Source organism: Equus przewalskii, chromosome 13, assembly GCF_037783145.1.
Source record: "Equus przewalskii isolate Varuska chromosome 13, EquPr2, whole genome shotgun sequence".
Lineage (NCBI taxonomy): Eukaryota > Metazoa > Chordata > Mammalia > Perissodactyla > Equidae > Equus > Equus przewalskii.
This window is the reverse complement of record NC_091843.1, coordinates 4,991,804-5,003,854: the sequence shown is the minus strand read 5'-3', so window position 1 is coordinate 5,003,854 and position 12,051 is coordinate 4,991,804. Positions and strand designations below refer to the sequence as shown.

Below are 12,051 nucleotides of genomic sequence, written 5' to 3'. Positions count from 1 at the left end.
CATCTGTTGCCAATCTTCCTCTTCCTGTTTTTTCCTCCCCAAATCCCCAATACATAGTTGTATATCCTAGTTGTAGGTCATTCTAGTTGTTCTATGTGGGACGCCGCCGCAGCATGACTTCATGAGCAGTGCACAGGTCTGCATCCAGGATCCGAACTGGCCCAAACCACCAAACAAGAGCACATGAACTTAATCACTTCGGCCAGAGGGCTGGCCACCATCCACCCTGGCCCCCCAGCAGCCATTCTAAACTGAGCCGGACCACATGTCACACCCCTACCAGCTCGAACACACAGATACACACACTTTGCTCTGGGACCTCCAGAATCGGCCTCTTCCTGATTCCTCTTCTGCTACTCCACACCTCAGTCTCCTGATGTGGAAAGCATAGCCTGCTTTTGACTTAGCCTGCTCCTTGGTCTAACTGCCTCTGGCCAGGACCTCCGCTCTAGCTTTCCAAGACACTCTGTCAGGAACTCTCCCCACCCCTCGCCCCCTGCTGCACAGCCTTACCCTAACACAGCTTAGGGTGAAGGGAACAATCCTCAAAGCACACACACACACCTCACACAAGCTTTACATTTGGCAGGTTTCATTCTCGCCTGATTTCATCCCAGAGTCCAGAATCTCAGCAAAAAATACCATAATATTAACCACCTATTTCTTAGTTTGACTTGTAATTCCAGTCAACACAGCAATGGGTCATTGGCACAACAAATCCCAGACTTTCTCTGCCAACTAAAGTCTAGCTCAGAGCAGACCTCCCCACCCACTTCTGGTTTGCTAGTGTCTGGAGCAGTAACTATATAATACGCCTGGACTGGCTGAATAATCAACGGCCAGGTGTGATTCTGAATGGCATCCTTCCTTTCTGAACTAGGAGACTCACTCAAACCATAGGGGTCCCAGGTCTGGCACAAATTATGTCATTTCTCCAGGAGGGACCAGACTTCTGAGCCCCTCTAGGACTATGAAGCCAAGGCACACAGAGGATGTTGTCAGTAAGACCTTGACAGTCCATGAGGCTTGTCACAAGCTGGAACTTGTTCCTCATGGCTACGTTTTCCTATTGCTCAAGCAGCCCCATAGGTGAAAGCAACAAATCTCTTCTTGTTTAAGTGACAGGTGGCGTGGATCGCTACTTTACACAAACCCAGAGGAAAAAATCCACATGGATGGAAGAGGAGGGAATCAATCAAATATCAAAGATCTAGACCAAAATCTTGACATCTGGTTCTAATGCTAAAGAAACACAGCAGCAACCACAGGAATGACAGATAATTGCAAAAACAAGAAACAGTGCACCAAAGTTTACTCCCAGGGACATGAACAACACTGAACTTCTGACATAATGAGGTGGCAAGTTGGTTTGCCACTGAAAAGACCATTCTTCAGGGCAATTGGAGGCAGAGGCTGTTCTGGGGACTGAACTGAAGGAAACACTACTGAGCCTGAAGACTGGGTTCAATCGATCACACAGTAACCTGATCACGCAGTAACCTGGGCCAAGAGTCAACTGCTCAGAGCCAAGGTCTGCTCATCTGTAAAACAGGAATGGCAAATAAAAACAGAACAACCATTGCAATAGAAGGTGTATGGGCCTTTAAACAAACCCAGATCTGAATACTGCCACTTAATGAGTAACACTGTAACTTAAACTCCCTGAGGTAGTAAAATGGTGATAAAACCCAGCCTCAGAAGGCTGTTGCAAAAATTGAGTTAGCTGATGAAAACTGCTCATTACAGTACCAGACACATAGGGAATGTCCAACAACTAAAAACATCTATTAAGACTTAGTGAGTATTTATAATACTGCCCAATATGGTGCTGAGCACCTTACATGCTTTATCTTGTCATACTTGATTTGTCTAGCCTTCAAGATTTTTATATACATAAACATGTTTTTATCTATAAATATGAGCATAGGAAAACTCCTAGAAGGATATTCACAAAAATGCTAAGAGTAGTTATCTCTTGGTGCTAGGAATATTTTTCTTTTTGCTTATCTGCTTTTTCCAAAATTTTCTACAAACATCACTTACTGAGATCTATTTCTTTATTTTTAATGCTGAAATAAATTAAAATACAATGAAAATGAAGACATTGCTCACAGGCAAAATGCCCTATGCAAGCTATTCCTTTTGGAGGTAAGAGCTAACAAAAGCTCTGCTTTCCCTGAGGAGCTGGCACGTGCTTTTCTTTTTAGCAAGAATTGGCTGACTATATCCTTCTTCACTTTGCCAAAATTTTAGTCCCATCATTCTATTAGGTCCTTATTCTTTACATATTTCTGTTTTAATTTCCCCCATCTTGACTTTCTATTCTAATTTATGTCTTATCCTGATTTTGTATTTCTCATTTATATTTTACTACTTTTCTCAGTGTTTATAAATTTATCTACAAATCCTTTGAAGAAGGAGGCCAAGAACACAAACACATACACAACATATAAAGGATTGCTATTGTCCATGCACTTCATGTTCTGTCCCTGCATTTTAGAGTTCTTGGTTAAGACATTAAGTGATGGAATTACAACCTTTAAACTCTATTTGAGATTTTTTTAAAATGCAAAACTATACCACTCTGTAATAATATAATCAGGTGATAATACCATAATTTTAAAAGTTCTAAAAGTCTTATTCTAAAAAAGTTTTATTAAATGCTCAAGTCTCACAATTATATATATTTCTTTTTTGTTTTTTTTCTGGGGAAGACTCACCCTGAGCTAACATCGGTTGCCAATCTTCCTCTTTTTCTTTTTCTTCTCCCCAAAGCCCCAGTGCATAGTTATATATTCTTGTTGTAGGCCCGTCCAGTTCTATGTGAGCTGCCGCCACAGCATGGCTACTGACAGATGAGAGGTGTGGTTCCACAACTGGGAATGGAACCCGGGCCACCAAAGCAATGAGAGCACCAAACTTGAACCACTAGGCCATCAAGGCTGGCTCATATTTCTTTTTTAATTATAAAAAATCTCCATCCCCATCTCACCCTTCCTCACCCACCCCTCCAAACTCAGTATTGTTTAAGCAGAAGAAAGTCCAACAAAGTCCACTATCCACCCAAAAGCAGGAAGACAGCAGGTCCCCAGAGCATAAGGTGTGCTAGTGCCCTCACCTGCACTGGCAAGCCCTCATCCGGGAGGTAAGAAGCGGAACAGCTAACATAATGGGAAGGGAACTGGAATGGGCACCTGACCAAAGACTTTCATAATTTATACCAATTCACAAATACTTTAGGTGTCACAAACCCCAAGAGAACAGACCAAACTAATTACACAACAGAAAGCCGCTGCCAGGGCCTCCTCCCTACGTCAGGTCCTCCTATCAGGAATCGTTAGGAAGCCCAAACAGCTTCACAGTTCCTGCTTCCCGACTGCTGTCATATTTGCCATCTTTGTCATCACAAGCAAATGCCAGCAGAGGTCTTTTGGGGTGCCAAGCCACGGTGAAGGTTGGGGACTCACACTGCACCTCCCATAGCTTGTCACCTATAAAAATCAACATAGAGAAACCAATCAATATGTTAATAAGAGACCACACTCATTAAATACTTACCTATATTAACTTGTTTAATCCACTTAATAACCCCATGAGATAGTACAATCATTACCCCATTTTACGGAGGAGGAAACTGAGGCACAAACAGGTCACAAGCCCATAGGTGGCAAAGCAGGATCTGAACACAGGCAGGTTAACTTAACTTAAAAGCCTATGCTCTGAACCCCTATTCTTTACTCCCTGGAAAAAGAGTAACAGGACTTACTCTTTGTTGAGCACCCCTTATGAATCAGATGAACTATACTTTATTTCAATAAAATATAATGACAACTCAGCAAGGAAGGTAATAATTTTAAACCCCATTTTATAGAAACAGATAACTTAACAGTTAAGTCACACCTCAAGGGAGAAGCAGGTAACATATGAAATTAGTCTGTTTCCAAAGCCACAGATCTTTCTGCTAAACCACGATGCTTTGCAAATAGGTTTCTTTTCCCCAAAATCTTACTCCTTCTACTTGTTGAAATCAAACATGATTTTCCCAAAGCTGTTATTCCTTTAGTCCTGCTTAACCTTTTTTCAACCTTAGGGTTAAGATTAATGTAGTAAAACATTTACAGTGTGATACCAATTTAAAAATGCAGGATACACTGAATGATACACTTAAAACTGGTCAACTACATGGTATGTGAATTATATTTCAATAAAGCTGTTTAAAAATACATACATTCATATACATATGCACGTTTGTGTGTATATATAGAGAGAGAGAGGTTTTCTTTAAGTAATTCTACTTCAGAGACAGTTAACCACTCTTCATGATGCTGGGATCTGGCAGTCTACAGCTACCTGTCTGAGCAAATTTCTAAGTTACAGACACAAAGAATGGTTTGCGTCTGTTACTCCTCTTTCGTTTCTCTTGAGGCCTTTAACTCCATGTCATTTGCTATGGGATTGGTAAAGATAAAGAAACAGACACAGTTCGAGAAAACCAGAGTAGACATGACGAGGCCTTCTAAAACGTTTCCCAAATAACCATGTGGCTTCATAAACTTTAATATCTTGATCACTTATTAGAAAGTTTAATCTCTGAACGATAAATAAGGTGCTGACAGTGTGAGACTGACATTACTATTCCAGACCATCGAAGTTCCAATAGACTGTTGCGGTGTGTCTGAAAAGCTTAAAATCAAGTGGACTGTATTAAAATGCGGTTCTATTATATATGCTATCAGGAATAAAATTAAAATTAATTCTCACTTTGTTTTACATTTACCCATTAAAAAAATGTAGGATACAAAACTGTATCTAATGTATGATTCCAACAACACAAAAAATAGATATATAGGAGGAAAAAAAGACTAGAAGGAAACACACTAAATGTTAGCAATGGTTATCTCTAAATTATAGACCTATGTATGACTGTTAATTTCTCCTTTATATTTGTTAGCATTTTCCAGATATTCTATAATGAGCATGTATTACTCTTATTTTACAAACTAATCTATGAAGACATACTGCATAAAATTCAAACAGTACAGGGTACAGAGCAGCACTGCACAACAGAAACTTCTGTGATGGAAAGGTCCTATGTTTGCAATGTCCAATACATGTCCCATAGCCACATGTGGCTACTGACTCCTTGAAATGTGCCTATGGTGACTGAGGAACTAAATTTTTTATTTTGTTTAAGTGATTTCCATAATAATTAATAATTTAAATCTACATTTATCCTTTTCCTTATTGTAGTCTTCCTCCAATCTCATGAGTCTGATATGAGTTCTTCTAAATGTTTTTCTACCGACTTAGCTTTGGTTTCTTTCCCTAAATGGAAACACACCACACGCACTGACTGGCCACCTGCTTTGCTCTTTCAGTACCATGTCTTGCACATCTTCCACATCAGTGCACAGAAAACTGTCTTTCACTTGGCACACTGTAACATGACTGTACCACCACTTATTTAATTAGTCCATCATAACGAAAATTTAGACTGTTTCCCATCGATGCATAAAACAATGCTGTAAATATACAATTGTACTTTACTTTGATAATCATCTTGCTTTTAATTTTTAACCTGGGTTATAGAAAAAATGAAAAACAAACCCAACAAACCGACATGTTAAAAGTATTTGTCTAAACCATTAAAAAAAATAATACAGCCATATTTTATATATTCCTAAAAGATTATATGTGAATTAAATCATATTTTACATGTATTAGGTGAGGTAGATAATTAAAAGAAACTTGCACAAAGACAGCCTGGGAAAAACATGCACGTGCATGCATGCTGCTAAGAGCAAACACTGCAATAACCTTTCTGTGAGGTGGTTTAGTCCTTCACAAAATGTGAACACCTTAGACTCAGTAATCCCACTTCGATGGTTTACCCAAAAGGATAACCACATAAGTAAAATGAAATACATAAGGGATATTCACAGCATTATTTATAATGGTGCAAAGATTAGATGCCACCTAATAGTTGGGCGACTTAAGTATGTACTGACATATAGTCAAGGATATACTTAGCATATTCAATGGAATTCTAAACCCCATTACAAGCGGCAGTAGAGCTCAGTAGCCATCGCCATGTAAGAAGCTGTATCATTCTGCCCATGAGGCGGGCGGGTCCCAGAGCAGCGGGAGAGTACCCCTGCATAACATGAACCAGGGTCACATAAGGAGCTGCACGTCTGTCCAGATGGCTAGACAACACTCACCACAATGTCACCAACAGTGGCACTCTTTAAATTGTGGCATTTCAAGTTTTTTTACTTTCTTCTTTGACATTTTCTATAGAGTTGGAATTCTTTTACTAAAGTACCATGTATTTCCTAAAACAATAAAGCTACATTAAAAAATACATGAGGAAATTCTTTTGTAAAATGCATACTCTCCTCCCATTTTTCTATATTCAAGTTCTTTTGTTGTTTTTAAAGCAAATCACATCTACTTTGATAATTCTTTAAATTATGAAAAAAAAATACATCTTTTTAAGTTCACATACAGATAAAAGATAGAAATATACCAGAACAAACACTTGAAGAGGTTGCAGTTAGATGGTGGGACCACAGGTGATGCTCTTTTCTTCCTCCTACTTTCTGTATTTTAAATTTTTCATTACAATAGAAGAATTAAGAGTTAATAAAATGTAAAACATTTTCCTAAATCACTTTCTTTCAGACTTGTCCCCTTCTTTCCTAACTCTTTGCTCCTTCATACCTGACTATAACAGTCTAATAAACAAATTTGTCTTAAAGAGACAAATTCATTTATGATAATACTGGTTTATTAGTGATGTGCAGAGATGAAACACATGACAAAAGAAGTCCTGATGGCCAGAGGTGAAAGACAGAAGATTCTCCTTAAGGCAGCGAGGGTTTTAGTTACCTGTCTCTACTTCAGCAATGTCAATAAAATGATCTTCTGATGCCGATGCCAGCATTTTCCCATCATGGCTAAAACTGAGGGTCCTCACAGGCCAATCCAGCCTATGATACAGAAGAGACAGAGCAGACATTAGAATAACCCAACAAGAGGAGGGCACAATTTCACCCACATGAAGTACAACTAATTTATCCAACAAGAAAAGTGCTGGCAGAGTCACTTACCTGGAAAAGCACCGAACACACACTAACTCATCCACATCCCAGAGGCTGACCAAAGCGTCCGCACTTCCTGTGGCAAAGTACTTCCCCATGGGGTCAAACTTGATACAGATGCAGTTGGAAGGATGGGCGTTGATGGACTGCACAGGCTTCAGCTCTGGGTAGCTGAGAAACAAGACAGGCAGCAATCAAACTGTGGGAAGAGGACTGAGGTGTTAAGACGATAATAGGAGACACTGAGAAAGAAAACCAAAGATGACAGAACAAATATCAAAAACTGTAATTCAAGAAAATTTTCCTGAAACAAAAAAAGATTTCAAACAACATACTGAAAGGACACACCACATATCTGGGAATATGAACCCAGACTAACCAACACGAAGACATACACTAGCAAAATTACTGGATAAAATTCAAGTTGCTCAGCATAGAATTTCAGGCCTTTTATAATCTGGTCCCAAATTATATTTCAACTTTATCTTCCCATTTTCAGGCCCTCTCTTCAGATACTTTACCTGCCACCACTCCCAGCAACCCTACCAACTACTCTCCAAATAAGTCATGCTCCTTCACACCTGTTTTGCCCTTTTAGTGATTCTTAAAATTCTACTCATCTTTCAGGGTCAAGCTCAGAAGCTGGCTCACTCAATCCCCGTCCCCCAATACAATGTTTCTTTCCTTAGAATTCCACAGCAAACTCCCAGGCCCTCTATCACAGAACCCATTGCTCACCTAGGATGGTAGAAAGACCACAAGTGGACAGACCTGATATTCATTCCACAATTTTGTTCATCGAAAAAACAAATATTTACTGAGATCCTTACTTTGTGTAGCAGGCACTGGGCTAGGCCCTGAGGATTCAACAGTAGACAAGTTAAATACAGTCCCTACTCTCATGGAATGTATAGTCTAAGGCAAGATACAGACAAGTAAACATGCAGTTACAATGTAGAAGGAGAAATGCCACCAACAGAAAGTACATAAAATAAGCTTCTAACCTGCCTCTAACCTTGGGGGAGGGAGGTGCTGAAGACAGCCTCCCTGGAGGGGAAGGGATATTTTAACTGAGACTTTAAAAGTATGAATTAGCCATAATTCAAGGTGCATCCAATTCTAGCACTCACTAGCTGACTAGTGACTTAACCTCTCTGAATCCCAGATCCTCATCTGCCAAATGGGAAACACACCATCAACACCCTGGAATTTCTGTGAGGACTCAGTAAAATATAAGGTGCCTGGCTCAAAGATACTTAATATAGGTTAGAATTCTTTATTACTATCTGTCCTTTAGGCTCCTTCAGGATAGACTCACATCTACTTCATCACTAGATCCACCACAGCACCCAGTGTGAGACATGACAGTCCCCTAAGCTAGAACCCCCTCACCTGAGGATGTTGATACAACCGTTGCCATTTGTCAGGAAGAACATGTTATTGTCATTGTTCCAGGAGATTTCATTGACCTCAAACTTGAACTGCTCCTCTGCTTTGGAACGGTGTGTTTTGGCATCAATAAAGGTCACCACATCATCCTTGTTGCCTACAGCAATGGTCTGCCCGTCGGGACTCCAGCAGATATTAATGTTCTCCCCTGGGAACCCAGACATAATCAGAAAATACCGTTTGCCCATAATCCTCCCGAAGTTTGTTAGCCTAGACAGACCAGAGCTATCTCCAGAGCTCATTCATTAAGGTCCTGGTCAACAGGAGAGAACTACCACTTGCAGATCATAACTATGAGTCCAGGGCATTCATCTACAAATCTCCCCATTTGGTCCTCACTTATTTCTCTAAGGGACACTTCATTATCCTCATTTTACAGATGAAGAGATGCAAGATAAGAGACATCAGCCAGTGTCAAAGGTACGAAGTAACAGAGCCAAGATCTTAAACTCAGATTTGACTCTAAAGCCTCTTATTCTCTCTTATACCAGCATTTCGCAAACTCCAGTAATTTACATGCCACTTTCACAATTTTTTTCCCCTCCACGTAACAGCTATACTTTTCTTTATTCAAGATTTTTCTTAACATTGACTCAAAAAAACTTTTTACTTAAATTTTAGCTTCAATTTAGCAATAAATTCTAGGAGCTAGCTCTTTTTTCCTAGTAGACATTAAAACATATATATAACCAGTTTCTAATGGTCATCCAAGTGCCACCTAAATTATGCACCCATCACCTTTTGCATACTTAAGCAAAGCACTACATCATTCCACTTTCAGGTACAAGTCTTATCAACCAAGTCCAGTGGCCCACACTGAACACATCAATTAAAAATTTCATCAGCCTTATCAATTCTAAAATACATATTTTTCCACATTTCACTATCCATGATGCATCTGAAAATGCATCAGGATGCATCTCAAAATTTGAGGAGTACACAGCTATCCGGAAGCTTTATTTTCCTTCCTAACAGCATATAAAATATTGGCGCATCTTATAATCAATGACATCTTAGTCAATAGAATACGATAAATAGCCTCAAGGTTTATAAGACAATACCAGGTGGAGAATAGTCTATAAATGTACTGTACAACTTCCAGGTCGTTTTCTCCCAGATATCAAGACCATTCAGTCCAAGATCAGCCACTCTAGCCTATCAGCAGTTTCCTAGGTTCTCCATGCCTTTGCAAGTGCTGTTTCCTCCTAGAAGTGCCTCCCTCCCCATTACCCACTGCACCCTGACCACTTTCGCTCCGTGAGGCCTTCACTGCCTCCTCCAGGCAGACAAGTGTTTCCATTCTGGGTATCTCCCTTATCAACATCTCCACTATAAGACCATGTCATACTATGCTAATTTTTTTTAATGCATATGCCTCTTTCCCTGCACTAAACCATGAGGTCTTTGGAGCTGGAAACTGTCTTATCTGATCAGCTCAGGACGTCCCACACCTAACACAGGACCACGCACAGAAAAGATATTTGAAAAATGCTTGTTGAATGAATATAAGTAGCTTATCTTCCTTTTGCCCCCTCTCTGAAGTCACCTTTAGTGTTCACAGTGGCAATGCATTTGGTCGTCCTCACATCCCAGATGCGAATGGTTTTGTCTCCAGATGCAGTAACAAAGAGGTCGGGATTGCTTGGATGCCAACAAAGCTGGTCCACACTATCCCCATGTCCCCGATAATTGTTTTCTTTGACCTGAAAGAACAGAATCCAAATGTCACTTCACACATATGTACCTGCTTCCGTATGTAACTTAACCTTATTCAAACCAAGGTATCTTGCGACCAAGAAAAATCTGGATAATTAAAAAAGAGTCCAGTCCGTCCAAGCCTCTTCCCCAAAGCTCTTCCCAATACCCACCCCCTCTTCCTCCTCAATCACTCTGAACTGTTCAGAGGCTGTGTCCCACATCAATGCCCTTACTCCTTGCCCTCCCTAGCCCTCCTCCTTCTTTCTGGTTTTCCACTTTCACTCTGCTACCAAGGTTCCCAACCCACTTGCTCATCCCCACAGGAGGGCCTATCATTTTCAAAGGGGCCCTTCTCACCACCATACAATTCCTTCCTACCACTCCCCCACACCCCCACCTCACCCCAGGCCCACCCCCCTCCTCACCACCAGTCCTCACTCTCTCCTCACCTCCACTCCCCATCATCTTCACCCCCCCTTACTACGTGCTCCCTACACACCCCTACCTCCCCCTTCCCATCACTGTCTCCCTCTCCACCACACTGCTTCCTCACCCCTTACCACCGCAGCGCGTTCACCCTCCCTCGACACCCCACACTCCTCCTCCTCGCACCACACCCCCTCCTCACCCCTCCCCTCGCCTCCTCCCTTCTTTTCATCCGCTCCGCCCCCCTCACCGCCATTCTCTCCTCACCACTACACCTCGCTTCACCACAGCCCTCTGTCCCTGGCCCGGGCCGGGCCCTGGCAGCTCACCAACCGGTCCTTCTCCAGCAAGAAGACGCTAGCCGTCTTGTCGAAGGACCCCGAGGCCAGGCGACGTCCGTCGCAGCTCCAGGCCACCGAGTGCACCTTGGCGCTGTGCGCCGGGAACTCGCGTGTCTTGCTGTGGCCCCGGAACAGCTCCTGCATCCCAAGCACGTAGCGCGTCGGGCCGCTGGTCACTGAGCACCAGGAGGCCATGGAGCCGGGACCGCTCTGGCCCAGGGTCGAGGGCCCCATTGCCGCCGCGGGGACCGCCATGCCTAACTCCCGGACACCAGCGCAGCCGCCGCGGCCCGGGAACACTCAGTCCTGCCGCCGTCAGCGCACGCATGCGCTCGGTAGAGGCCTCGCTCCCGCGCAACAGCACTGTAGGCCACCCGGAAGGGACTACAAACCCCGGCATGCAGCGCGTGCCCGTTTGTTGCCTTTTCAAACAGTAGTGATTCCGCTTTAAATTTCCTTCACTGTTAAACATTCTGAGGTTTTAAGGATCCGTGTTTCCCCCTTACCTACTGCTTGGTAGATATATTTATGTCCCAAATTTAATCGAAGACGGAAACCAACGCTATACTTCTAAATTTGTTTCCCGTCAGTAAAACACCTTTTTTCTAGGGTTGCTCCCCACCCCACAGCTTCCTCACTTAGCGCAGAAGGCCTTCAGCTTCTTACTGGAGAAGGACCAGCTGGTGAGCCTGTCCTGGGTAAAGGGCTGGGGGTTTGTGGGGTCAGAGCAAGGGAGAGGGGAAAAGGTGTTGAGGCATCTCTGGAGATTTGTTTGCTTGGTGAGGAAGATATGCCCTGAGCTAACATCTGTGCCAGTCTTCCCCTATTTGGTATGTGGGACGGTCACAGCATGGCTTGATGAGCAGTGTGTAGCTCCGTGCCTGGGATGGGAACTGCAAACTCACTCGGGGCAGCCAAAGCTGAGCGGTTGAACTTAACCACTATGCCAGGGCCAGCCTCTGGGAACTATTTAAATAAATTCTTTGTTTTTAAAAGATACTATTTGCACATGATTATATATGCAAAAAAATATG

The 12,051-nt window shown here is 42.3% G+C and overlaps 1 protein-coding gene across 1 annotated transcript; it reads right to left on the bottom strand.

The window, feature by feature from the left end:
* Positions 1 to 2,635: 2,635 nt before the first annotated feature.
* Positions 2,636 to 11,405, bottom strand: THOC3 (THO complex subunit 3). Its single transcript, XM_008510744.2, has 6 exons — positions 11,006 to 11,405; positions 10,099 to 10,255; positions 8,496 to 8,700; positions 7,113 to 7,274; positions 6,892 to 6,992; positions 2,636 to 3,491 (listed from the first exon to the last, which is right to left on the bottom strand). Exons 1-6 carry the CDS (start codon positions 11,270 to 11,272, stop codon positions 3,328 to 3,330), a joined length of 1,056 nt encoding a protein of 351 aa, XP_008508966.1. The 5' UTR covers positions 11,273 to 11,405; the 3' UTR covers positions 2,636 to 3,327.
* Positions 11,406 to 12,051: the final 646 nt, after the last annotated feature.

What these genes read in the sequence shown, in the direction of transcription:
- THOC3 (XM_008510744.2), bottom strand. Translation starts at nt 11,272, where the DNA reads ATGGCGGTCCCCGCGGCGGCAATGGGGCCCTCGACCCTGGGCCAGAGC. An exon ending in TGCCACTGTGAACACTAAAG is followed by an intron (nt 8,701 to 10,098) that starts GTGACTTCAGAG and finishes CTGGGTTCCCAG; the next exon opens with GGGAGAACATTAATATCTGC. An exon ending in GGTTGTATCAACATCCTCAG is followed by an intron (nt 7,275 to 8,495) that starts GTGAGGGGGTTC and finishes CTTGTTTCTCAG; the next exon opens with CTACCCAGAGCTGAAGCCTG.